Source organism: Rissa tridactyla, chromosome 13 (assembly GCF_028500815.1).
Source record: "Rissa tridactyla isolate bRisTri1 chromosome 13, bRisTri1.patW.cur.20221130, whole genome shotgun sequence".
NCBI classification, from domain to species: domain Eukaryota; kingdom Metazoa; phylum Chordata; class Aves; order Charadriiformes; family Laridae; genus Rissa; species Rissa tridactyla.
Window position 1 is genome coordinate 3,410,132 of NC_071478.1, and position 27,265 is coordinate 3,437,396.

The window sequence follows — 27,265 nt, forward strand, 5'->3', positions numbered from 1 at the left end:
TCAGTGCAACGCACTCAACTCCACGCAGCCTAGCGATTGGCAGCCTTTTTTCTCCTCTTTAAGCGCTCTATTTCACCTTAGCAGCCATCGGTTTAAATTCTCCGCACTACCAGGGGGGCACAGCGAGAGGGAGGGCGGTGGTGACAGCACCAGCAGGCTGGGAGCAGCAGGCAGCGGAGGCAGAGGGGTGTCACTGCCTGGGGGGGGACAGCAAGGCCACCGGCTGGCTGGACCAAGAAGGCCAAGAGATGCTGTCGGAGAAGGCGAGGACCACGATGCCGATCAAAACAAGCGCTGCAACAGGGCAAGGGGGGAGAAGCGCAAAAGGGAGAAGAGGTGACAGCAGGTCCCTGGAAAATGAGGGACTCAACAAGAGCAAAGGAGGGCTCTGAACGATGTGAAAATACGTATGTCCTCCAAAAAGCAGTTCTAATATCAACCCTCCAGCTGATGGGGATCCTGCAGTGCGTGCTCCTCACCTGGCTGCTTCCGTGCCTCCGGGACCCTCGGCTCTGCAGGGCAAAGCTCTTCTCCACGTCCCGCGGAAGGAAGGACTGGCTCCAGGAACGGGGCCGGGGGTGTGCGGAGCTGCCACGGGGTCCAGGCTTGAGAGAAGGCGATCGTGGGGAAGAGCTGCCCCCAGCGAGCTCAGGGCGGTGGGATGCGGAGAGCTGTGGTTTCCCAGCGCCGGGTTGTGTCTCCCCAGCCCGGTTGCAGCCCCCAGTTCCCCCCTGCCCACCCCCAGGCTGGCCACGCTGCCGCCCACTCCGTGCCCCAGGTCCCCAGCTGGGGAGCAGGGCTGGGCTGTGGCGGAGCGTCTGCTGGCCCGGTGCCGCGCTGCGGGCCTGTCCCAGCACTTCTCCAACCCCTCCAATTCATTAGCACGGCACTCCCGCCTCCCCCTCGGGCCCAGCTCGGCTCAGCTCCCCCATCCCACATGCTGCGATTCTCAAGGTCTTGGTAAAACTTGGCCCTGGCCCCAGACGAGTCACTCGGCTGGCGAGCGAGCGGAGCAGACTGCAGCCCCGTGGGCTGGGACAGGAGCCCGGATGACCACGGCGCAGGTTGTCACGCTGGCAAAACCGGGAGGCTGGAAGCAGAGCCAGGAGCCTCCCGCCATTCCTCTGGGGGTGAAGGAGCAGCAGCTCTGCCCCGGCTCCATCTGCCGGGACTAACGGGATGCTGAGGAGCATCTCACCCTGCTCACGTGCGGCTCCTGGCACATCTCTGCATGGAGATATTTTGGAAAGGAGATGCCTGGACAAGACACACACGACCCCCAGCACCACAGGGAGCCCAGGATCACCCACACGGGCAGAGACTCGGAGCATGGACAATGGGATTGAGTGCACCCTCAGCAAATTTGCTGACAACAGGCTGAGCTGCGCGGAATTATCTGTATAAAAGCACGTTCCCCACTCCAGAAGTGCTGGAAGCGGGAGGAGGGCAAGCGAAAGATTCTGCTCTAGAAGATCTCAGGCCACACGCCGATTCCTGCTTGGAAAAGTTCCTTGTCAGCAGCTTAGAGAGCACAGAAACATCTTGGTGCGACTTCACTGGAATTACTGTTTCATTAACGACACCGGTGAGCATTTACCAACATGCATTCGGCAACGGGAAGAGATTTTCCAGACCAAAGTTGTTGCAGCCCCAGTTATTTTGCTGTGGCTTTGAGTGCCCATTAAAAATTAGTAGCAGTTTTTCTAGCACCAAGGAGCAGGTATTCTGAGGGGGGAAGCAGAAGTCCCGTGAAGACCACCCAGATTATACTGGATGGAGAAGTTGTATCGCGGGACCGCAGGAGCCTCACCCCTGCGAGGCAGGGGGGATCCAACACTTTTTTTTTCCGGAAGTGTTTTTCCAAGACGCATCCCTCCAAGGGCTGTGCTTCAGCCGGCTTCTGCAGCCATTGCCATCCCCACTTCAGTTTACATCTCAGAAAAAAAAAAAAAAAAAAAAAGAAATGCTGCCACGTATTTACCTCTGTGCCTTCACAGGGCTTTTAAAATCTCAATCGCATCTTCAAAAACACGCTGAGCCTGAGCCTTAGCTGTTTCGGCAACTCTGCGGGGGGCTCCCAGAGAAATAACCACAGAAGCAGACAGGTAGAATGGAAGAAGGCGGCATCACTGGGCAGCGCTGGTAGGACCCCCCTGGGCCTTCACTGGGAGCAACGGAAGAGGTGAAGGCTGGTACCACCCGTCCCACACATGCTTCAGCCCAAAGGACTCAGTCCTGACTCCGCAGAGGAAGGTTTCTCTTCTCCCTGCGTGCCTGGATCAGGCAGAGGAGAGCTGGGTTTCACCTACCAGCTCTGCCCCTGCTCCGTCCAGGTCCTTCACCTCCGTCCCCAAGACAAGGACAAAAGCACCTGAGCATCTCCCTGCTCCCCCACACAACAGCATTTTTGGGTACCCCATGGCGCTCTCGGATGCACCCTTTCTGAAGGCGTCAGCGCTGCCTCTCCGGGGTCTTACCAGGGACTGCGCAGCCATAAAGAACCACCAGGATTTTATTGATTTGAAAATACATTAACCATAGAGAATAGAGCTTTAATTTTTTTTTTTTTTCTTTCCGAACAACAATAAGGAACAGTTTACATAAAAACCCAAAAGCATGGATAAAATAATATAAAACGGATATTATACCACAGTGTGGAATTCAAATAATCTAAGAACATTAGCAGCACTTCTACAAATATATTAAAAGCTGTAGTGCTCATTAAGCTCAGATAGAGCGACTCCCAGAGACCAAAATGGCATCCAACATAGAAAAGCAGCAATTCAGAGTAGGGCAACATAAAAGTCTAATGCCGGTACATCAGATACATTCATAACCCTGCCGTTGGGAGGTAATCCCGTGTCCCGCAGAGCTTGGGATGGTACCCGTCATCTCCAGGACAGCTGGAGCAGGGTGACAGCCCTGCCGAGCTCTCCAGAACACGCCGCAGCACGAGGGAAGTGACAATCACGGGTCTAAGGTTACGTCCCAGTTGGATTTTCAACCGAAGTTTTCATTTATTCTGTTTGTGAAAAACAGCCTTCTCCTTCCCTGGCTCCTGGGAATTACTCTCCAAGAAGAGACTGAATTTCTGAGAATTTAATTAGATCCTCTTGTGTAGTCACAAAAATGAAATTTTTAGTAACTCAGTATCCAGTATTAGGATGTTCGATTCTGTATCTTCCCTAGCAGCGAAGCCACACCGCTTCTTAACACTTCCAGGTACTTTTTGAGATCTTGTGCATAGTTTAAATTTTAGCATTGATTTATTAAAAAAAAAAAAAAAAAAACCCCAAAAAAAAACAAACGGTACTTTTTACCCTTTTTACCCCTTACAAAAAAGCTGATGAAAAGCGACCTTCCTCGTGGCCATCTCCCACCTCGCGTCCATCCCCTGCCACGTGCTGAGCTGCCCAGAGGGTCTCACCACCGCCAAGGACGCGGGCGACGCTGCTCCTGCTGGGCAGAGGGACGCGGGGGCTTCTGCGGGAGACCCAAGAGACTCCTCGGGAAGGGGCCGGGACACAACCCGCCTGCTCTGGCCACGGACCGGCCCCGGCTGCGGAGCCCCGGGCACAGGCAGAGCCGATGGGGGACACAGAGCCTTCGTGTGCCACCGCACCTGGCCGCGGACCAGAGGCTGCCACCCACAGCTCCGGCTTTGGACTCCCTGCTCAGTCTCCATGTGCAAAATCAATTTTTTTAAAAAAAAAAAAAAAAAAGAAATTATTAAAACTACTGAACGAGAATTTAAGGTTGAATATGCTCATCACTCATCTAAAATTAGACACATATTAAAAGACCGCTATGGCTATTCCGACAGCGTACATTCTCCAGGAAATTCAGGATTCGGACAACATTTAGAAGAAATGCAAACACTCCAAGCTGCAGAAATGCATGGCTACGGCACCAAAACAACCTTATCTTTGGCCCGCGCCGCCACCATGAAACATAAAAGTGGTGAATGTGACTGGGGACCACAAAGACTTCAGGTGCCTTAATCAGCGATATGTGTTTAATTCAGGGCAGGCAATAATTCAGGGCAGGATATGTTTAATTCAGGGCAGGATAACGACCTTTGGTGAAGATCCCTGAAGGGCCTAAAACAGCAGGCAACAGTAAGTGGCGTTTTATCTGCTTCAGGGTATCTGAAAACTTTTGTGTGAATGTCTGAAAACTGGTTCTGGTGAGTTACAACCCTTCTGTATGGCTAGAAAATTGTCAATTCATCTCCGAGTTGTGCTCTTTCACTATCAATTTGTGCTCACGTGATAGTAAAACGCTGAAAATGTGCCCAGGACTGCTCGGCATTCGGCAAAATTCCCAAATGGAGCGTGAAAAAATATTTGATGGATGTTTGGATGAACTGACAATCGTTTTGGTCCTATTGATGAACGGGCTCAGAGCTACCACTAGCTGAACAGCCGTGCCACAGCAGAGAGCAGCAGTTTAAGACAATATAAGATATTTTTAAAAGCCAACTTACATGATGACAATCCTGAAACTGGTCCCATACCTATTTTGAGGACTGTCTGAGTGGCCCCCAGCGCAGAGGGTTAGCCAGCTGCTCGCAGTAAATGGGGAAAGAAAGGAAAACTAGCCAGCCAGATTAAAATAAGCAAACACATAAATAAAGAAGAAAGAGGAAGAAGAATCTCATCTTGTGCTCTCGGCCACCAGCCCGCCAACAAGGCTTGTGTCTCCAGGGTTGGATTTAAGGATGGGTTCCCAGCAGAACTGCCATTCCATGCTACCACATCAAGAATAGCCACTTCTCTTGATCTGGTTTGCGCTTCTCAGTGACGATGGCTGCTGACACCTGCATCTCCAGTGCTGGCTCTGGTTATGTATCTGGTTTGTTAAGGGATGTTCGACACGTAAGAGGCTGGATGAGAGCACAACAGGGTGGCAGCCAGAAGTTCCCATGCAAAAAGCCCTCTCAGTCTTCATGAAGAATGTCAATCGCAAGGTAATTCAGAGACTCAGCACAGTAAAACTCCTATAAAAATCACACATTTAGGAACAAAGACAACTACTAAAGCGTTTACATGAGTAACGCTAAGAAGAGATGGGTATCAAGGGTTATTTGGTAGGATGCATCACGAGAAAGCTCAAATGCAGGAAGAGAATCCATTAGGAACTCCCTCGGGGGAACGCGGGGCCAGGACGCGAACATTCACTGTATTTAAAGACAGCGAGATCATCTGCGAGCTGAGCAGCTCCTAACAACGGAGAAAGCAGAAAAACTCTGCAGATGCTCAGTGCGGGGGCAACGCGAGTTGAGCAGCTCAGCCCGGGGAGCCCGTCCTTCGCTCGGGCTCAGCTCCGGAGCACCCCGGAGCAGAGAGCGCGGGCTGGGGGCGAGAGGGATGCAGAACCGGTGGGAAGGATGCAGCAGTCTCGAGTCTGAGGGCACAGCAGCTCGGGTCCCTGGTCCCGCAGAGCGAACAACAGCGGGCTAAAGATAGTCCCCAGCTTGTAGTGCCATTGCTCGGGGTGGATTTCAGCAGCACGGAGCTGCTGGGATGAGACATTCCTCTCCCCCAAGGAGCCAGAGAAGATGACTGTATATGGGCACGCATTCCCCTGCGACGGGCTTCTCCCTCCATGGTAAAGAGGCGACTCTCCGGCTGCAGAGCCGGGAGAGATCCGTGCCACGGGGATTCTCGCTGTTGGAAACCCAGAATAAGGCCGTCACCTCAGGGCAGCCCTGCGGAGGGGCAGCGCCGGGCAGGAGAGGCTGAGGCAGGAGAAGGCCTACGAACAGCTGGACAACAAAAATCTTTTAGTAGCTTTTAACCATCGAGCAGATCTCGAGCCCCAGAGTCCTGGTGTCATGTCGCTCCGGGTCTCCACAAGCACAGAAACCTGGTGGGACAGCAGCGGTCCCGGGGGGCCAGCAGGAGCACAGCTCCAGCTGCAGCTTCTGAGAAGATTCTCAAAACCGACCTGGGACCACGCGTGGACACGAGCTGGGGATGGGCAGAGCACAGGGACTATCGCAGCCTATTTGTGACCTCCCGCAGCCGCTGTCCTGCCCGCTCCCATGCCGGCAGCACGGCGAGGGTCCATTGGGGCAGGCAGCCAGGGAACGGCACCATCCGCCAGTGCAGGGCCTGGAAAGGGCTCACATCCTCTGTCTCAGGTCTGCACGGGAACACAAAGCTGGACCTCCACGTTCAGACTCAGGTTCTCACGGGTGTGTTCGGGAGCAGATGGTTTCCACTGACTTTTGTACGAATTAAGAGTAGAGCGGTGCGTGGGACACGCTGCCTTCGGCAGAGCTCGTCTGGATGGGCGCTAGTTAGGAGAGCGGATCAGCTCCGCAATACTCTGCACGGGTCACGTAACACTCCCTTCCTAACAGAACAGTACCATCAGCTGCAAAGGACAACGAATTTAGTCCCTATTTAAATGACACACCATGTTCTTTGGATTATCCCATTTCTTTGCAAACCCCCCCCCAAGCCTCAACTCTCCAACTGTTCGTACCCAAACTAATCCCAGGGCAGGCACAGAACCCTGCACAGCTTGAGCACAGGTCTGCTCTCAGCACCACAGCTGGAACAAAGCTGTTTTAAATTACGTTTTTTCCTCCTTTTTCCAGTTTTTAAGTCAGACCTACTGAAGCCACGCTGAGGTCAGGACGGTGGTTCTGCTCTGAGCTTCCTGGTGCCGTACCAGAACAATTCTCACAGTTACAGGGACACTGACAGATTGGCACATCATGGAATAGGTGCTATAGGAACCACAAAGTTCTTAGAAGCAAAAGATTTCTTCTCCCGCACCCCGCCCCTCAAAAAATAATCCACTTAATTCACATATTTTCTCTCTATACTCTGTGTGTATATATATATATATTATATATAGACACAACTTCTGGTAAACATTTACAAGATATTGTAAAGAACATTGAAAAGATATATCTCCATTTGCATAACAATACACACTCACGTACTTCAGTACACAAGGACACACAGTAATGTACAATCAATAAATAAATACTTTTTTTTCCCCCCCCGAGAAGTTATTCAAAAAACACTGCTATTGAGCGGCCCAGAGACACTCCCAGCTAATACAGACAGCAAATATTGTGCAGAATTTCTTGGCTGTTTTTGTTTAAAAACCAAGAAGAGAAAAACAGAAGCTTGAAAGATAAACGTGTCAGCGAACATTGCTTGATAAGACTGTATTTAAGTTGACCTATCGGTTCCTGCCCCTCGGAAAGGGGAGGACAGAGCATCAGAGAAGGTGACGCAGGCGGACTGTTACCTGTCCTAGGACCCAGAGGGAACAGGAATAGCCTGGTAGGGAGGGCACGAGCTTCTCGCTCCGCTTTGCGGAAAGGTGAGAGATTCACACACGACCCGTCAGATTTGAAATTCAAATGCCTTTGTTTCCTGTGCTACTACAGACCCAGCACTCTTTGGAGATTTAACGCAGAAAATTTGCTTCAAAGAATTTCCTAGATTGTGGATACGCGTTTGCTCGTTGGGATGATGAGAAAGGAAAGGCTCCCCATTGCTCTCACCCCCCGCGGCAGCGTGCTTCCCTAAGGGTCCAGTACACACTACTGTCCCCTGGTTTTTCTGGCCGCAACCTCCGCGTCCCAGTACTGCCGAAAGACCAGCCGATTTCCTCACAAACTCAAACCGCTTCGCCACGCTCTGCAGAACTTTTCTGAAGCAGCAGCTTTCTCTTCCGCAGATTTACATCTGCCCTTTTCTTCTGCAAGCAACATCTGACATGTGCCACAAGTAAATACGAAACACAGTCAGCACAGACACATGTTCCACAGGAGACGGGAAGGGCCCCTTTTCCCTTCTGGTGAGCAGCACGCCAACAGCAAGAGCAGAGCAGGGCCTTATCTTGCAGAGGGGAGGAGGAGAGCACACACACATCACATGGAGGGGGAACACGAACTTTTGCAGCAAAACTTTAGAGAAAATACCCTCACAGAGAGCTACAACCCAGCATCTTCCCTGCTGCTGAAAGCACACATTCACAGCAGCCTTCTGTGGCCACGACAAAGCCCTCCCCGGCTGAACTAGACCTACCGACAACCTACGCCTCTCCTTTTCCTTTATTGTTTTTACCTGAGTTGAAAAATGAATCCAAACCCTCCGCAGCGCAGCCTTAGCGTGACGCAGCAGCTCAGCGCTCAGGCCAGCGGCGCTGGAGAGGCACTTCATGCAGCGCGCTCCAGGGGCTGCCAGGCTGGAGAGCCACCGCGGGAAACAGCGGCCACAGAAGTGCATCTTCCAAAAGCAAAGACCACTCGGGGACCTTGAGCACTTTTCCTCTTCACAGGCATGCGAAAGAAGCCCACCAAGACCTAGCTGGAGACTTTCGGTGGACTTCGGGGGCTTTTGCAGCCAGCCCCAGAAGCACACAGAAAATCTGCAGGCACCAAGGGGATTGTTTGCACTGGCTGGCTTTGAGCAGCTGGTCTTTTAATTAACCGAGGAAGAGACAGGCACCTTCAGAGGGAAAGTCAGGACAGCCACCGAAGTCAGGAGCTCTGACTTGCCTTCTGAGGAGCTCTCCCCCAACAGGGGAACAACAGGGAGACCAGACTCCTACCACAAGCAGCTAGAGTAAGGCAGGTAAGAAAACCTCAAGTCTAGAGTTCCCAAAGGAGGTTCAGACCAGATTTTCCAGTGTTCAGAGAGCATTACGGAGGCTGGATTTTGAAAGAAAAACCCACTGCTGAATTCAGAGCTCTTCTGAAAATCCAGCCAGAGATGAAACTCTCGTGTGCTCAGCTATCGTAGTGACAAACAACATAAAAATCCCAGGGAGAGGACAGCCCTACAAAAAAATACTAGAGGGGGATGCTATGCATCAAGGGACAAGATCAAAAGAAGAGGAATTTCTGTGATCAAAGTCCCTCTCTTACTGGCAGAACCTCATGTCAGTAAGAAACTGAGTGCTGGCAGCATCCCTGTCTTGTCCAGGCTTGCGGGGCTGGCTGGTTTCCCCGGGCCACAGGGGAACGGCTGGCCAAGGAAGGAGCTTTATTTCCTCGCAACAAAGGCTGCGCAGCCCGAGTCGGCCCCGGGGAGGACTGGCAGCTCTTGCTCTCCCAGACCCCGAGCTCTGACCTGGGATGCTGGCAACGGCCTCGGCAGTTGTGGTGGTAACCACACTTGCTGCCCTTCTGCTGCAGCAAGGCGGGGAAGCGACCGCCCAGGTCCTGCTTCCAAAGCAAGTCCTTAGCGATAAAACGCAGCTGTACAGATCTTTGGTTAAGTCACTGAAGAAGGCCGCCAAGATCTGAGCCGGGGCCCCCGGACCTAACACTGAACACAGCACTTGGAGAGCTAAGGGTACTTCCAGTTTAGACAGCGGCATGCGTCCAACTACCTTATTTCCACAGGTGTGGCACTTCGAGAAGAAGGAGAAGGGGAGGAAGCATTGAAGGGGAGTCCCGGCTCTTTGTCTGGATGCCTCGTCTTCCCCGTGTCCTTCATTTGTTCTCGATCAGAGTCTGGACTTTATAGACAAGGTCCCGAGCCAGCTTCAGGATCTGCTTGGTGTTGTGCCGCTCAGCCATTTCTGGAACACAGACAGAAGGAACCCACAAAGTGGTCAGACCCGAGGAGCCCGGCATCCCGAGGAGCGCCCCCAGCCTCACAGCTCTCCCCCTTCTCCGCCGAGCTCCAGGCGGGAGCTGAAGCTGTGAATCCCTGCCCAAGTTCCCAAGCACCATCCCTTGCAGAGACACCTGACTCTGAAGAGCCATCATTAACCAACTCATCTCGGGATGATTGCAGGCAGCAGGATGCCCGACCTACGCTCACAGCTCCCTTCGAGCACGGCAAGGTGGGCTGTTGCCAAGGATAGCAGGGTGGCTTCCCCCAGGCACCATCTGACCTCCTCAGAGCCTGATGGTTCAGGGGTAAGGTCCCTTTACCATCATGTTCCAACTGTCACGGCTCTGCTTGTTCTAAACATTTACCAGTCTATAGTCAGACAGACGCATGCTGTCTACATCTGAGCCGCTGCCACAAATTCAGCCCAACAGAACACAAAAACTGTACCGTTGAAAAACTTGATGATGTCTGTAAAATCCATGTTGTTCTCCAAGATTATGTCCCGGTACATTTCCACCAAAGCCAGAGCAATGAAGAGGACATAGTGTGCAGAGGAAACGTGTGCAGCTGCCCAGATGGTCTCCCAGACCGCGAAGACGTCATCATACACCAGCTCTGTTAACAGAGGAAGAAGCCCAGCAGTTACTACAGTAGCCACGGGTTTACAATCATCCTGACTCACAGACTTCACAGCAGCACTGGGAAGACACGCTGGGTGGTTTCTTCCCACAAGAACCTGTTCCAGTTGGAAGCAATAAGTCAGTCATCTGTGGAGAAAAATATTCTGGCCTGCAGCAGGTGGCACAGGCTTCAGGACGCACACGCGGTGGAGGCTCACCAGCAGCTCTGGAACAACAGGTTCTGTAGCTAGACAGAAAAGTCAGCCACAGATCCACCAGGGAAGAGCAAAACACGAACACACGGTAAAAAGTTAGGTTCAAACAACTGAAGTTGCAGAGTGTACTGAGAAGTGTGGAAGCATGGCAGACCTTGCCATCCCCTCCCCATTTGCTGGTCTCCGCTGCCTCCCTCCCAGCACACACCTCTCTTGAAGTCCAGGAGAAACCATCGGTAGCAGAAGTAGAAATGAGTGTAATCACCATTCTGGTGCATCAGCTCAAAGAGCTCAGAGTCCAGGATCTGCCAAGAAAAGCAAAAGGAAACTCATCGGTGCACACGAGAGGCACCAGCCATTTCTCTGCCCGCCCTTCTCCATCCCCACCGCTCTCCTACTGCACCACAACATCTTCCACCCAGCTCCTCCCTCCTTTGCAATCCTGGCACGTGTTACTCCCAGGCTGTCTTTACAGCCCCCTGCTCTCCCTCCGGCACCTCACCACTGAAAGCTCCTCTCAGCCCCACCGAGACCCCCGTCCCAAAACCAGCTTTCCCTCTCTGGTTCGAGAGGCTGCTGTACCAGGGCCTCCCTACCTGGATCAGAGATCTCATGTTGGCAAAGTGGGTGTCCATGGCTCCTCCGTGGGGGAAGTTCTGATTCATCCTCTTCATAAGCTCGGTGAAACAGCTGAAAGCCAGAGCCTCTGTGCAGGGAAGAGAGACAGTCACTGCTCGGCTGCACGGACACTGCTGCGCCCGCATCACCACATCCCGCCATCCACCCGCAGTAGGAATATCCCCCCCCGGGCTCCACACACACGGTCTGGGGCACGCAGCAGGACCGGCCTCGGAAAGACAGCTCATACTCCAAAAAGTACACGCCGTCCCCAGGTTGGGTTCCTGGGAGTCAGACAGCATCAAGGATAAATGGGATCCTGCCACCAGCTGCTCCACACCTCCGGGCATGGGACTCTCCTGCTGCCAAGGGCCACCACCAGCCCAGCAGATGCCACCACAAGGAGATGGGGAAAGCGGAGCAGAGCCACCTACTCACCATCATCCAAGATGACCAGGAGAGGGGCTAGCAGATCACACATCCCCTGCACGTAGCCGATCTCAATGTGCTGCCAGATGTAGCTGTGCGAGAGAGAACACCAAAAGGTGGCCCGGTGAGCCCTTCCCGTGTCACACGCGAGTGTCACAGCTTGCCACCTCGCTTGCTTGCCCGTGCCCTCCATTCCTGGGACGCTGGTGTTTCCTACCTGCTGCCACCAACGCACGGTGGCAGGCAGGGTAAATCAGACCTGTTTTATTCTGTTACGCCTGCGCTCCATTCCTCTACGGATGGCCTGTAAATCATTAAGTTGCTGGTAAACCATGCATGGCACGGCCCTGGATCAACACCCCGCAATGGCCATGGCCATGGCCATTGCGGGGTGTTGATCCAGGGCCGTGCCATGGCTATTGCAGGGAAAAGCGAAATCAAAAAGCGCAGCAAGGCAGGGTGGTGGGTCAAAGGGCGGCAGAGATTGATAAGAGTTTATTAATTTATCTCTCCTTCTCACCCTTCCCCCTCGATTCATCCTCTTGGCTCTCTCTGCCCGACACCGCCTGCTTCGCCTCCTTGGACCCAGTGTCCCAGGAAGCACCCAGCCCGGCAGAGATATCTTCCCATATTTGGTAGCAAGTCAAAATGCGTTCAGAAAGGACACGGATCCGCTGCTGGCACAAGGGAACAATCTTTTCCACCCTGCCCACTAGTTTTCCATAATCTGCTGTATTGTAGGTCTCATCTACGCAGAGATCTCCAACTCCGGCTGACAGATAAAGCGACAGCTCTAATGAAACAGCAGCTTCTCCTCATATTTGCAAGATGAGTAATAATATTTTAGCCTTCGCCACCCCTGAAGCAGCCACAGCTGCTGGGCTGGAGCTGATTTGAGTCGGTGAATGTCACACAACGACCTCTTAGTCACAGGGACTAAGCAAAGAGAATGAGAAACACACCCAGGTATCGCTGTCTCCTGGGTAGGCACTAACCACTAGGTTGCTTCAGGCGCTTCCTCATTAGCACTACAGCTCTGCGGGCTGATCCTCATTAAAACATTTTCCAGATATATTCCAGAGAGCAGGTGGGCTGCGCCGGGTTCAGACCACGAGGCAGCATGCCTGAGCAGCCCCAGGGAACCCTCTGCTTTGGCCAACAACCCAGACACACGGCAGTCACGGGGCAGAGCAGCACAAGGCAGGACGGCCGGACTCCTCGCTCTGGTAACCATGAGGTCCTTGGAGCTTTGGCTCCAGTTCTGGGATGATGACAGGATTTGGGGGAGGAAGTCGAGGAGGCGAAACTCAGCAACCAGAACAAAGTTTGAGGCTCCAGCCTCAAGGCGAATTCAGGGAAACCAGCCACCAGTGTCAGGAGCCTGCTCCCACCCTGACCCCCGCGGCTCCCACCTGCACATGATGTTGCGGAGTTTCTCCAGGTTGGCAGGGGTGAAGTACCAGTAGTTGCGGTCACATCGCTGCACGTCCTTCTCAATGCGGTGCAGGTTCACCGTGTACATGTCCAGTAGCTCTGGCTGCCCAGAACAAAAGCAAAGTTGACTTGTTTCCAAAAAAAAACCCAAAAAGAAAGCTGCAAGGGCAATGGAGCGACAGGGCAGAATTTAGGTGGAAGGTGGAGAGCCCCTGCAGGATTAGCACAGGACAAATGCAGGTAAATAGTGAGGCACCCAGGAAGAACCCACTCAGCAAACAAGGACATACTTACAGAGTAGGTGACACCCGTGGAGGAGATGGCAGATGCTTCGCTGTTGGCCAGATCAGCCACAGCCAGAGAATCCAGCTGCGGGTACAAACTCTCCATCTCCGGCTCCTCAGAGAGGTTACCTTCGCTCTCCACCAAGCTTTGCTTTTCAGCTTCGCTGTCTGCCCAGCTCTCTACCACAGTCAGGGCCACAGTGTCATGACCACGCAGGACCTCTGCCGACCTCTCACCCACGGGAGCCACAAAGTCCATGCTTCCACCAGTGGGAAATTCGCCTTCCAGGGTGTCCTGGCCCTGCAGCTTCTCCTCTCGCTGGGCACCGTCCGGGTCCTGTGGGGCCGGCATGTCGGACCCACTGGCCTTTCCCTGAGAGCTGGCCGAGGATTTGTTGGTTTCCAGGGCGCTGTCTTCATTGCTAAAGCTGCGCTCTGAAAATCCCGATGCGATGGAGAAGTTCTGGGAAGAGGGGTGGCCGGAATCAGGGGAACACGTGCCGTTGGGAACCGTCCCGTTAGGCATCTTGCTGGGTTTGCCGTCTTCCAGCTGAGCATCTGCTTCGGTCTGTTCCACTTCATCAACAGATTCAAACACCTGCACAGCACGAGGGGAGAACCACGTGAGAGCGAGCAAACCCCTTGTGTTCAGCAAACCGTTGGGAACGTGGGCATTACGTCCCCAAGAGCTGCATTCAGCAGTGAAACTGCTGAATGCAGCTCTTGGGGACGTAATGCCCACGTTCCCAACGGTGGGGAGAGAAGATGATCTGCTTTATACGTGCAGGGTTCCTACAAGCAACCAGTGGAAGAAAGCTCAGAGGACTTGAGGGCGTTTTAACTTACTAGTGCTGTGCCTGGCTGTGGCTCCACATCTTCGCTCTAACGAGAGACAACCTCAGCCTGAGCATCTAGCTCTCTGTCCCATTTTAACCAGACTCTCGGAAGAATTTCTGGGGCACAGCCTTCAGCCTTTAGGTTCCCCTGCCTGGATTTGGCAGGTCAGCCTTTGGGCATTTGCACAACTCGGTGCCCACAGTCCCTGCTCCAAAGGACTCCGCTTTACTCAGCGTAATATATTGGGCAGAACGTCATTTAACCAGGTTGGTTAAACACATGGTTACTAACATACGGAGCAGCCAAGAGCCCTCAAGTGTGAAGGCCACACAGGGGTTGGTCCTTCGAGCCCGGGCAGAGCAGGCTGGTAATAAAACACCGCCAAGCAGAGAGCAGTTCTGACCTTAGTGGCTCCAGAGGCAGGTTTGCGAGTCATTTACCTCCTCCAACTACCGTTTGCCAGAAATCATGACGGTTATCGACTAGCGATCAGCCCAAGCTGGGACAGACAGCCGTATGCTGTCGGGTGGCCGGTCTCTGAATGAGCAAGAGGGGACAAGGCGCTGTCGCTCACCTGCGTGCTGGAGCTGGAGTCGCTCTGCAGCCGGGCGTGATTCTGTCGGCCAGAGCTGCAGCTCTGAGAAGACTGCAAGAGAAAGGGAAAAGGTCAGTGAAAAGGCAAAAAGCGTGGTGTCTGGAGTGGGGGGAGACTCAAGCCACGCTATCAGAGGTGGGCACATCTACATGTAAAGAACAAGCAGAAAAAGCATCCAATAAATTCTCATATTTTACCCATGAAAGACCTTCACATCACACCAACTCTGCCGTGCGGATTTGTCACACAGCGCAGCACCCTGCCTCAGCCCGCCACTGACATTTACTGCTGGAGAAGATGACAAAAAACCAAGGTCCCGAGCCAACCCAGTTGTTCAAACACTGTATGTTTGGGTCTGAAAGGAATTGCTTTTTTCTGGCCTTCAGAGAGGTCACACTGTCTCCCTGGAGTGCAAATTTCTACAAATCTCTGTCCTAATTTGGCAGCAATGTGGCTCACTCCATCTTAGTTTACATAAACGATGAAGTCACAGGCTATAAAACAATCCCTCCAAGCATATTAATGCTTTTTCCTTTTCTTACAGGACAAATATTGATGTTTTAAGCCAGACTCCGTCAAGGCAGCCCCTCTAAAAGTCAACAGCACCCTTTTCTGGCTTCCAGCTGAAGCACAGAAGGAAGCGTCGGGCTTCGCATCAACCAGTTCAGTGCTCTGCCTGGTGGGTTCCCTCCCAGCAACGAGCCTTTACTTAAGAGCGAGCCCTCCCCGTTATCTGAGCCGTCCCTGCGCCAGGCTTAGCGTAGGGCAGGAGCCCGCGGCTGCTCGCGCTGCACGGGAGCCGGGATGCAGAGAGCATTGCAACGACGGCACACACAAACAATAGGGTTTTAAGAAAACACGGCACTTTCAGAACGGCAGCAGCAGTTGTCCCCACCCTAGTATTGTGGGGCTTTGCTGGGCAGGGCTCTGATGGAGAGAGGAAGGGCGACAGTTTTCCTCCATTACCATGGGAGCATTTTACAACAGGAAATCTCAGGTTGAGATGGGAAAAGGGTGAACCTTTGCATGTATTAGCTCTGCCAGCTCCCCTCCCAGCCCGTGTTCCCACAACAGCCAGACGTGGACGCAAAAGAACCACCACGGCGCAGAAGCTGTGGGGATGGGAACGATTCATGGGGCCTCAGCAGCACCGACGGCGCAGCCGCCCTCTGCTCCCCTGCGAGAGCGGTGTCACCCAGCCCCCGCACACAGACCCCGCTTCGCACTCGCCTTCCCTGCATCTCTCCCTGCACACACACGTAGCCCACGTGGTTGGGGCTGAGCTCATCTCCTTCCAAAAGCATCCACACGGTTTCCCCAGAGGAAACCAGGCGACGTCTCTAGTGCTGCACCTACTGGGCCCTTTTCGGCTTGGCCTCCGTTCTCCTCCAGTACAGCAGCGTGAGGTAGATAATCCAGCACTGCTCGCTCTGCTGTGCCAGGCTGTTCTCCTCCAAAACCCACAGAGAAACATTCCCCAGACTCTGTTCCCAGGACTGCCTTTCCTTTAACAGGCTTTTCCCTCCACACCCTTTGGATCTAACTCCTGACTGCACTGCTAAAAGCCAGTCCCATGGAGCTGGGTGCTGGGACACGGTGTACCGAGGCTGCCCCGAGCCCCACAGGCTCCTTCGCAGCCTGTCCTAGAGCCACCCCACTCCTCCTGCCCACAGGCAGCGGCCCAGGCTGCTTCTGTGCTGAGCCAGGGATGGAAGAGGGAGCCAAGAAGCCTACTGACATGTTTCACAGCCCCTCAGTGCCAAAAACATGGTCTTCCTCTCTCCCCCTGCTCCAACACTGACTTCCAGGGAGCTAATCCCGATGTGCACCAGGAGTGCAAACTGGGTTATGAAAATGAGTATCTCTTGTTCTCTAGAAGTACCCACAAGGAACGTTTCACAGGACTGGTGAGAGCATCTGGATTTGGACACACAGTTCCACAAACAAGCTCTAAGGTCCAGGTTGACCCATCTCCCTCTGCCAAGACCCCCTGCCCTCTCCCTGCTGTCCCTGCCATTCAGGCTCTCTGTACCCAGCGCCCTCACCCGGGGTCACAGATGCAGAGCTGTACGGTGCCGCTGCGGATACTGGGGCTGCAAGAACCAAAGCAAATTTGTTAGACGTTCAATACACCACTCAGGCCGCAGAGCAAAACCTCTCGGTCAGTGCAGCACCACACAGTATGGAAACTGGGGTTGTACTGCAGGAGATACCCGCTCCTGCTGCTAAACACTCTGGAAAAGCAGGCGAAAGAAAGCAGGTAAGAAAGCTCCAATCCTAATTTGCACTGATTACAGTGAGTAATGAAGCGCAGAGGCAGGCAGAGGCAAGAGGAGGAGGGTGAACAAGAACTGTACCTCCATCCCTCCCTGGAGCACAAGCCAACACGGAGCCTGGGTGGGCACAGCCCTTCCCGAGCCCCCGCGCCCTCACCTCATTGCTGATCGTCGAGTCCCTGTGCATCATCCTCTGAATGTGGGAATCCAGACTGGCCCCGGAGGAGCATTTGGCCAGAGCTGCCGCGTGCGACTCCTTCTCCCGCTGCCGGACAATGGCCTCGCAGCCCAGCCACTCGGCCATGGTGTGCTCGTAGCAGGTACGGATCTGGTCATCAGCCTGCAGCGTTTGGAGGGACAGAGAGAGGGTCTTTGAACAGATGCCCGTGGAACAGCCCAGAAACCGGTGCCTCCTCCATCCCACAAACAGCCCTGCACAGACAAGTTGAGTGCATGCTTGCATTAACTATGGCTAGATGGGACATAAAGTCACCCATCTCTGGCACAGTGATAGCCAGAGTGCGGCCCACAAAACCTCGCAAAAATTGGGACAGAAAAGTGACCATCCATCTCCTTCCTGCCTTCCAGAGGTGCACAGGGCACCGAACGTGAGCAACCAACAGGTCCTATCAATTCCTGCTTATGTGAGTCTTTCTCCCACCTCTTATCTACAGCCACAATACAAAGGGGACACAACGCCCAGTGGGTTCACAGGGTGGACTCTGGCATAGACACTTCAAGGTGTGGAATACCCAGGGCACACCAATGGAATACACCGGGCTGCTGAGCTGGCAGCACACCCACACCAACCTCTTTCCTTTCTGCCTCCGTCATCCCAAACTGATAATGGCCCAAAAGGAAGGGCCAGACCGCCTTCCTGATCTCGTGCTGGATCCCGCCATAGTAGATCAGCCGCAGCAGCTCCCGGTCCTCGTAAGTCTGTGGGAAGAGCTCCGAGTCAGTGCAGAGACACAGCCAGGGCCAGAGCCCATCAGCTGGCAGATACAAGGGTAAGCCCAGCCTGGCCATGCCGCCTTTTAGCGCTCAGAGTGCTGCCCAGACACTGACCACCTGCAAACTCGCTGCCCACCCGTTGCAGATGATCTCTCGGGTCTCTGCTTGGGCTTAAGTAGGGCCAGAGACCCCTGCGGGTGGACGTTTTAGGAAACACCGGCTCATCACATCCAGAAAGTGGCCCACCAAAGTCACTCAAGGTCACTGCTGCACCTCTGAGCACCAGCAGCATGTCAGGATTGTGGCACTGGTCACAGCTCTACAGCTATCCTGCCGTAACGGTGTGGTGGGACCCCCCTCAAGACCCCAGTACTGACGGTGACAGACGCTGCTGCAGACAGGCTCTGAACAGAAGCACGTTAAGGAGAGCAGCCTTCGTTTCCTGGCTTCCATATGCTGAAGATTAGGAGCCCTGGGCTCTGTGCAGCCTGGAGCAGGCTCTCTGACTTCTCTTCTCAGGGAACTTCTCAATGTGCTTTACCTTATCGTGCTACAACCACTTAAGTGACACTGCCCTGGACATCATAAGCCCACCACAACCAGCACATCCCAAGAGTACGAGCCCTACCGTGCTATCCTGCAGGTATCTCTGCCATATGTCCACGGTCAGTCCTGAGCTGGCGTTGCAGGGCACGTCAGGAGACACAATGTTGTGGTTAACCAGCGCAGATAGGTGGGTTCGCACCGTGGAGAGGTGTCTGCAATAGGCCAGCCCTGCATCAGGCAGAAGCAAACATTCAGCTGGGGAACTCAGGGAGCCACGAGGATGAAGTGCAGGAGAAAGCTCTCATGACTCTGGTCCCTGAAGAAGATCCTCTGACGCCACATTCAGCCTAAGCAGCAAAGCAGGGTGTCCATTGGGACAGGCCAGTATCTCATCGTCTTGTACCACCAGCACTGCTGCTGAAGTCCAAAGGTCAGAGTTCAAACATTTGCTCCCAATCCTGAGCATGTGTACATAGGACCTTGCATCCAACAAACTGGTCCCAGCACCCTTGGCCACTGCCCTGCTGTCTCTGAAACCACTGCTAGCCCAGAGCCCAGCACCTTATCCCTTGCCCATCACGCGTATCGAGGCATCGTGGATGTGACAAGTACTCACAGCCATAGAAGGCCCGGGAGAGGATCTGGTACTTCATATTGTCACACAGGAGCTTCAGCGGAGCTCTGCAAATAAAAACATACTGGATGTGAGGAGGGGAAATGTTCCCATGCGTGCCCTCAGCCCCTGCTTTGATTTGACCATTCCAGCTTTGCCTTCAGAGGTGCACCACAGGACCTCTGGTCAGGACATGGACACAGAGCAGCCGAGATGTCCCAGATGAGGGGGACAAGCCTCACTTCAGCCCACGGCACCTGCAAATGGTCCCTGGACAACCTAAGTTCTAGTTCAGCCATCCACCTGTAACCCTTGTTTTATTTCACCTGCATTTCTCAAAGCAGCAGCAGCAGAGCCGTCGTACCTTTCATGGCTGCAGCCGTTGGATGGCCCACCGTCGGAGGAGCCACTCTGAGAGCAGGAGGAGCAGGAGGACTTGCGGGTGCTGGGCTGCCACATGGGAGGCAGGCCAGCACCTGACGTGTCCATCAGGTCCTGGGGCACTGTAAGAGGACAGAGAGGGGAGCATCAGCTCAGGCTGACACTGCCCAGCATCGGGTGTGCCACGGGAGGTCAACAGAGAGGTAAGTTTTGATTAACAAATGCGGCATCCCACACATCCCAAGGAGACTCCAGCAACCAGATAGGACCCACACCAGGTAATCACGGCACCAGCACTGGTGAGCTCAGGAGAAAGGAAAGGAAACAAAGAGGATTGATGAGAGAGAGCGAGAACCATCTGCTAATTAACTACAGCGCCTTCAGCAAGGTAATCTTAAACTGCTGAGCGCCCACCAAGGCGGAAAACAAACACCCAACCCAGAGAGACTCGAGAGAAGGGGCTGCAACAGACTGTCACACAGACGAGAAAAAACACGATTGCAATCGACTGTTGTCTGAGGAAGAGTGGATCACTGAAAGGGAAAAGCCCCCAACCCTCAAACATTAGGATCCCACCCAAGATTCAGGGAAAGACAGGAGATAAAGGCTTTGACGAAGAAGTTGAGAAGGACAGCAGGAGCATGTAGCTCTTCATGTTGTCACTTGCTAAATCCCTGCTTAAACTCAGCAGTGCTATTGCAGGGGCCTCGGATCCTGCTCAGGTATCGCCCTGCAAACTGGCCGGGCACAGAGCAGCGTGAGGGGAGCGCGCAGCCCCGAGAGCCGAGATGCCCCCACCCTGAGCAGCTCGGCCGATGTCCTGGCCTGGAACAGGCCGTCGTGATGAAGGTGAAGGATGTGGACAAAGATTAATGAAGAATAATCCTATTCGCTCCTCCTTGGAAATTAAATCATGGTAGAAATTCCAGCTTCCAGCTGGGACAGGGCTTCCTCACTCACCCTTGGACTCTTCTTGCTTGTGATAATGAATAACTAGCAGAAAAAAAAATAATGTTGAAATATTCCTATTTCCTTCACATTGAGCAGGTGCTGATGGATCAGTGACGGTCAGCAGTGACAGGGGACACCTCTCCAGGAATTGTCAAGTGACAACACAGGCAAGCAGCAGTACCAGACACAAACAACAGCCGCATTACACTGATGCCGAGTGGCCCCCAGAGCAGCAAGGGGAGGTCGGGACGTGATGGGGAGGCTCATAAACCATTTAGGGATCACCACTATCTTGCTTGCAGCTGGAGTCCTCGCCATCTTCCCTCTCACAGCAGTGATGGAGATCACAGACGGAAGGAATGGATGAAAATTACCATTAATGGTAACTAGGGACACAGAGAGAGGACAAGGGCACAAATGAAAGGGGAGAAAGGAAGAATCTGTAGAGAAGAAAGAACTGATGCAGTTCCACCCCCCTCTAGGAAGGTCCACAGGAACAGCACAGACTTTAATGATGCCAGCTAAGGAGATTGCAGCAATTCATTTCACAGAAAATAGGGCCCCCAGCATGGAATTTTAAGGGGTAGATCAAAAGCAAGCTACAGAAAAGAGCATCTCTATCTGCTATTTTAGCCTCAATCAGATTTTTATCTGACTCACCAAATTGTGTTAGTCAGCTAAAGGCAGGGAGAACTACGTATAATCTTCACTGATGTTACAGAGGAATCACAGGAGATTCTGTGATTGCCCCCTTCCAGCCTCAAAAATACAGGAACAAGTTTTTGATCAAATTTCACAGCTTTTTAAAAGCACTCCACAAGTCTTCTACTGCACTCTCGGTTTTCCCCCTTATAACGTCATCTACGATGCTCCCAGAGCGCAAAAATTTGTTCTTAGTATCCCACAGAAGAGTGAGGACAAATGTACGGTCACTTCAGCCAACCACGTTGTTCAGATAATTCACAACCAGACATGAAGAGAGATTTCTGGTTCGGTGAATCCAGCAGCATCCTCTCCCTTGCCCTGTGAGCTATGGAGCGAAGACACACAGGTCAAGCCTGGCAGCACATGGGGAAGGGTGCTGCAACCTCTCCCTTGCGCTGCAGAGGCAACGCTGAGGAACACAGCTGGATTTAATGCAGCACTTGCTGAGTTGGCCTGGTCATAGCAAGAGAAGAATCCCCAGGCTTGTGGTAGTGAAAAGTGACACCCAAGTGACCAAAGTGAACCTTGTGTGCAAGAATTTTTTTTTCAGCTATTAAGGCAGTCATGGTCTGTTGCGTAACTGCAGAAATGAAGGATTCAGTAGCAAGTGAAAGGTTAAAATGAAAAAAATAAAACCCCAACCTATACATGAAGTTGAATAAAAGGTAGTACAAGGAAAGCTCATTTCTCTGGAACCATTCGCTGGCGCAGATTGCAATGTGCCTGTCACTGCTGCGTCTCTGCCTGCTCATACACCCCGATACAACCCACCCCAAACACTCTCTGCCAACGCACTCACCGAATTCAGACTGCGTCCCTGGGTAGATTATTCTGAAAACGTAATCTGTGGCTTCGTCATCTTCCTTGTCGGACGCAGACTCGGAGGAGCCCTGGGGACTTCGCTTCCTCAGCTTGGGAAACACTTTCCCCTAGGTGAACAAAACCTGCTCTTCACAAGCCACCCCACCACACTGGCCAGCATGGTGGCTGCCCTGCTTGCCAAACTCCTGCCCAACAAGAGCACGGGCTTTGTCAGCCCGGGCGACATTTGCAGCTTCCCTTTGGAAGCCTTTGGATTAATCTTTCAGTTACGCAGTGAATATATAACCCTGTTTGTGAGCAGGGTATGTATTATCAATGCAGCACGGCCAGGTCCGTGAGAACCAAACCCACCATGCCTCATGGCCAGCACCCCCATACCACATCCCTTCTGACTTGCCCAGAATGGTCTGTTTAGCTGGTGAAGGACATGAACTAAATCAAATTGCTGTATTTCAAGCCCACCTTCCTTCATGGTTTCGGGAGGTGGGTAGTTTAAAATGCAGCAGCCACTGACACCGAGCAGAGCATCCTCCCCATCAACGCTGCTCTGAGACACTCCAGCAAGAACCTGCAGTGCCATGGGCTCAGGAACAAGCCCAGTTTCAGGGCACCTACCTTTCCCCGCTGCGACCAGAGGGGTGGATCCAGCTGCCCGTGGGGCAGGAGGCCGTTCTCCAGGCAGGACAGGAACTGCAGTAAGTGCCCTCCTCTGGGGAAGCGCAGCGGGGGCCTCTGAATCCCATCCTGGCTCACCAAAACAACCGTTCCACCGCTGTCTACTATTAGCAACAGTGACAGCAGAGAGAAGACAGACACATGAATGAGGGAAACATTACCAGTCAAAAATGTGGAGGGCAGGCAAGAAAGTTCAGGGAATTGTCTTTCTGGTGTGCAGATTGGATTCTTCCCTAAGTCCATTACTTAGGGAAGAAGTTGTTTGGATTCTTCCCTAAGTCCATTACAAGTCTGGGGCCCTGGAGAAGGCCTGCCTGGGAGATAGCACCCTGGAAAACCACAGAGCATTGCTCCGTAGGGAGCACTGCCCAGCCAGGCACCACAGCCAGGAGCTGGTTTAAAGGTTTTCCTAGAAGCATTTACATAGTAGTGACCACGCAGAGCTCTGGACATCTGCCCTGGGGCTGAATCGAAACATCCCCACACAGGGACTCCACAAAGATCTAATGCAGCAAACGCCAGGGTGATAACACCCTCCAGCAGCCCCCCACCCTGGTCTTACCTTGCTGGTGACAGTGCAAATAGACTATCTCCTCCAGGCGAATAGTCATGGCATAGTCCCAGTACACGCTGGAACAGAGAAAGAGAGAAAGCCATGAGCTTCAGGGACGCAAGAGGTTCTGCTTCTGTTCACATCAGCTCCAGATCCTGCCTCCAGCTATCCTGGTGCCAGAGGAAGCTACAAAAAGGATGAGGTCCCAGCAGCAGTGCAACTGCCACGAAGCCAGCCCGAGTAAGTGACAACATCCCTCTCAAACCAGTTACTGTGCCTGCTACTACAGCTCCATCAGGGCAAGTCCAGTCCCACCTGCCCTGGGCTGTTTCTCCACCCTCACGTCATTCCCAGACATAGACAACGTGCCCACAGATCCTAGAAATTGCAGGGAGGGATGTGGAGCCCTGCAGAGCTGAGCTCTCTCCTCCGGGCACCCTGGAAAGGACTCCTCGCCCTGCTGCGGTGCTGGGAGAACCCCAGGAAGCTGGTAGGAGCAGCCCCGGAGCCCCAAGGGAACGCGCAGTGCAGTCCGAGCCTGGGCTGCTGCTTTGCTGAGCTCCTGTCAAGGGAGGGGAAAATAAACCCTTGCAATTTATGGATTTTTTTCAAAGCTGAAAATAGATTTGGTCCCAGCTGCTTCTGCTGGAGAGCTGCGTTCGCTGAGCACAGGCACCTCAAGGTGACTGAGCAAATGGAGAAAATGCTGGGGAGCTGCTGGTCATCAGGCAGGGCAGAGGGGCAGAGACGCCAGGAGGACGCCGGGGATGGGGATCTCGCCAGGAGACATGTGGCGTCACGCAAGGTTTCATTTCTGTGGAGAGCCTAGCAAGAGCTCTGTGAGGGTGTCAGCGTTTAATAACATCCTACTGCTTTGCAACAAAGCAATTTCCAGATTCTGAGCAGCATTATCTGTCACTTTACAAAAATAGTGCTTAAAATAAAGGCTCATAAAGACAGTTAAGGATGGGAAGGGGTGTGTAAGAGTCATTCCTTGTAGATTCATACTTACTTTGTCATCTGACTCCTCTCTTCCTTGGTCACGTCTTGACACTGGGAAGTTTTAGAGCTTAGGCTGATGCCCAAGTCAAGAACTCAGAAAAGTAGTGTAGAGATGAAAATAGCATTTTAGGGGGAGGGTACCAGGCATAATGGAACGGCCCAGGGGCCAAGAACAAAGGGGAGATGAAAAGAACACAGATAAACAAAACCCAAAAAACTACAATTGATAAGAAACAAAACTGAGAACAAGTTTTGCTGAAGACGACCTTTACCCCACGTCAAAGAATGGTGTCCTAAACATTCCAGCTTTCCTGAAGTGTTTGCTGGTGGAAAGGGATTTATTTTTTTTCTTTGTTTCATTTTTCAGGCAAATTGGGACCTGGCATGATTCTGTAGTTCGTTAAAATGACGGCGGCTCTCAACAGAAATGCCAGCAGCCCGAAAGGCAATCCCAGGCAAAAGGGCACAGCAATACACCCGAGCAAACTAAGCAGACTCCAGGCCCCCTGGAGAAATAAGCTCCAGGGATTCCGTCAAATCCAAGGGACTTTGAATACCCCCACAGAGGATCAGCAGCATACTGCACTGAAACAGCACTACAAAACGACACACGCTCTTTTACCAAGGTGTGATTACATGGGAACTGCTCACGTCCCCCCTCTCTGCAGATACTCTTCACCTGTTGATGAGCTCCGCAGTTCCCCGGATTAAAATAACCACAATAAACCTGAAAGCACTGCCTCGTGTGTAGAGAGGGCATTCTCCTGAGGAAATCCCCGAGGGCAACAAATGAAACCACGCTGCGTCTTTCAGAACAAGCACCCTCCAGTTCCCTGGCTGAACACTTCCCAGCAACACTACAGCACCTGCCCCCACCTCCTGCAGCCCACCTCAGGCCTCTTCCCTCTCCCCTCTCCTCTTACAGACTCAAGGATGACTGCTTTGCTCTGCAGTCAGTGGGAAAACTCACTGATGGCCTTGGACACCAGATCCAAACTCCGAACCCGGGGAACATTTGCCTCCCCTCTGCCCCACGTCAGGGTGCACTCGGAGACAGTCACCTCTTCTCATAGTCCAGATCCCCCACGGAGCCGTTCATCAGCTGGTTGGGAGTCCATTTCAGCGCCATGATGTCGGCAGTCTGGTGAAGGGACAGATATCCCGGGATTGCCTCCATGTCGTCTCGCTTGAGAAGAGAAACACAGGGAGAGCGTGAGCCGGTGAGAGCAGGCTGGAAGACGCCAGAAGCATGAAGCACCACCTCAGGCTACGTGAAGCTGAGCCATGCCCTGGAGCATGGTCCTGGACCGTAGCACAGCCCTACCTGCTGCCCCCGAGCCCATCCACTCACCAACAGTGAGAAACCCCCAGTGGCCCTGCAAAACCTGCCAGCAGAGACAACAGGACACCTCACCAGCTTGGAAAAGGGCTGAGAGCAGCTGCCCAGCTGAGGCAAACTTAAGAACTCCACTTAAGCAGTTTGCACTTCATTTAATTGACTACAATAAGCATGAAGGGACAGGAGGAAGCATTTTGTGGCCTCTGGTCAGGAAAGGAGCCTATTTCTACTCGGACAGAGAAGTCTTCCATTCAATTGGGAGGATCCATCATCAGGACCTCAGCAAACAGCCCAGTCACTGCCTTCCCAGAGTCGAAATGAGCCTGTGCTTTTCTCCACCAAAGAGCAACTTGGGATCGAATTACCTGGCGGGGAGCAGAGCAGTATTGCAAAACCCAGATGTCCCAGCAGGTACTTACTGGCTGCACCAGGACGTTGTTCTTGCCGTAGAGGAGCGTGGCTCGGGAATTCTGGTGCAGCGACTCCACGTAGTCCCTGGCAGACAGCGACGGCCGGTCATCCATACTGCCACTCGAATGCCTTTTCTGAATCTGGAAGAGATCCACCTACAAACGTGAGGTCAGCACAGACGCCTCTTGCTTTCAAAAAGCTTCTCCTGAAACCTCATTCCCTCCTCGCTTATACACTTAAGAAAGACCTTACTAGAAATCCTCCCTTTGTATCCTCTAAGAGGATTCCTGGCTCTGGCCAAGCTTGATTCTGTACTTAGAGAAGCCCCAGGAGTGCGCTTTGTTTGCAATAAACAGAGCAGACTTCAGCTGCCTGTGCCTTTCGATCACACATGCTGTTCCCCAAGGGGGGAAACCCCACGATGCAGTGCTGCCTTGGTCCAGCACGCCTGCAGTCTCCACGGCCCACGTTCCCGGCACTTCTGGCTTGAAGACTTCAAGTAACTGCACTTTTCTACACTCTCTCATCAGAGGGTTTCACAGCCCTTTTGAAGCAGATGGAACCTCAAGTGCTGCCTGTGCACCCCAGGAGAAGCACTGCCAAGGGCTGTCCCTCCCAGCCTGGCCGCCCCCGACTCACGCAGAGCGCTGGGCGCTTGGTGGGCGAGTCCTGGCGACAGTGGGAGCTGTGGATCCGGTGCCTCTGAACCAGCTCGTCAGCCGAGGGGTCTGTCCAGAAGTGGTCAGCCGTCTTCATCTTCGTGTACTCCAGCGCACAGGGCCCCACTGCACAGAGATGAAAATCGCAAACATGAGGAAGTCACCGGTGTTGTTCCGAAGACTGTGGTCTCTGCTCAGATCCCCGGAGCCCAGCGTCTCAGAGCAGGGCTGGTGGGACAGCAGGCAACAAGCAGCAGGCTTAGCGCACGTTGCTGCTGCACTGTGTAACAGCGGGGAAGAATTCGGAGGGGTCAGCCAGCCCTGGCACTGAGCAGTAACCCCCTGCCTGCCTGGCGGTGTGCGTGCCGAGCCCTGCGCTGCAGCACCACGCTGCTTCCCAGAGCCCGGCCTCAGCCCTGGTTCATGCCCATCGATATCACTGAAGCCTGTGCAAGAAAAGGAAACCCCAAGCTCAGCCTTGACACCCTCCACCTCTATTCACTGCTCAGCAGCTGGGCATTGTGGGGTCTTTATAAGCACTCCTCGGGGCTACCTGTCCGGGGCTATTAAGTTTTCTGAAGCTCTTACTAGAAAACCTTTGCATTTCACATCCCAGATCACAGAACTGGGAGCAGAGGTCTGGAAAGCAAGCGATCGAAGTAAGGCAAGAGGAAAGCGTTACCCAATAAAGATGCAAGAATTGGCCCATCCACAGGATCCATCAGGAGAGCTTCTTTCTCATAGTACTTA

The 27,265-nt window shown here is 53.2% G+C and overlaps 1 protein-coding gene across 7 annotated transcripts in view; it reads right to left on the reverse strand.

Moving 5' to 3' along the window:
* Nucleotides 1–2,551: 2,551 nt before the first annotated feature.
* Nucleotides 2,552–27,265, reverse strand: part of SGSM1 (small G protein signaling modulator 1) — a 47,885-nt gene continuing 23,171 nt past the window's right edge. The window contains exons 6-27 of one of the 7 annotated variants that reach the window (XM_054219073.1): nucleotides 27,198–27,265; nucleotides 26,496–26,641; nucleotides 25,865–25,996; nucleotides 25,168–25,292; nucleotides 24,117–24,179; nucleotides 23,114–23,181; nucleotides 22,492–22,652; nucleotides 21,854–21,983; nucleotides 20,556–20,735; nucleotides 19,382–19,520; nucleotides 19,021–19,085; nucleotides 18,487–18,632; nucleotides 17,715–17,843; nucleotides 17,062–17,244; nucleotides 14,608–14,679; nucleotides 13,207–13,794; nucleotides 12,891–13,015; nucleotides 11,488–11,570; nucleotides 11,028–11,137; nucleotides 10,640–10,736; nucleotides 10,044–10,211; nucleotides 2,552–9,558 (exon numbers count right to left, since the gene is read on the reverse strand). In XM_054219073.1, coding sequence (XP_054075048.1) covers nucleotides 9,470–9,558; nucleotides 10,044–10,211; nucleotides 10,640–10,736; nucleotides 11,028–11,137; nucleotides 11,488–11,570; nucleotides 12,891–13,015; nucleotides 13,207–13,794; nucleotides 14,608–14,679; nucleotides 17,062–17,244; nucleotides 17,715–17,843; nucleotides 18,487–18,632; nucleotides 19,021–19,085; nucleotides 19,382–19,520; nucleotides 20,556–20,735; nucleotides 21,854–21,983; nucleotides 22,492–22,652; nucleotides 23,114–23,181; nucleotides 24,117–24,179; nucleotides 25,168–25,292; nucleotides 25,865–25,996; nucleotides 26,496–26,641; nucleotides 27,198–27,265 — 3,067 coding nt within the window. In that variant the 3' untranslated portion in view covers nucleotides 2,552–9,469. Of the gene's footprint in view, nucleotides 9,559–10,043; nucleotides 10,212–10,238; nucleotides 10,464–10,639; nucleotides 10,737–11,027; nucleotides 11,138–11,487; nucleotides 11,571–12,890; nucleotides 13,016–13,206; nucleotides 13,795–14,607; nucleotides 14,680–17,061; nucleotides 17,245–17,714; nucleotides 17,844–18,486; nucleotides 18,633–19,020; nucleotides 19,086–19,381; nucleotides 19,521–20,555; nucleotides 20,736–21,853; nucleotides 21,984–22,491; nucleotides 22,656–23,113; nucleotides 23,182–24,116; nucleotides 24,180–25,167; nucleotides 25,293–25,864; nucleotides 25,997–26,495; nucleotides 26,642–27,197 lie in introns of those variants that run through there. The other 6 variants (XM_054219072.1, XM_054219076.1, XM_054219075.1 and 3 more) reach the window with 6 other exon arrangements.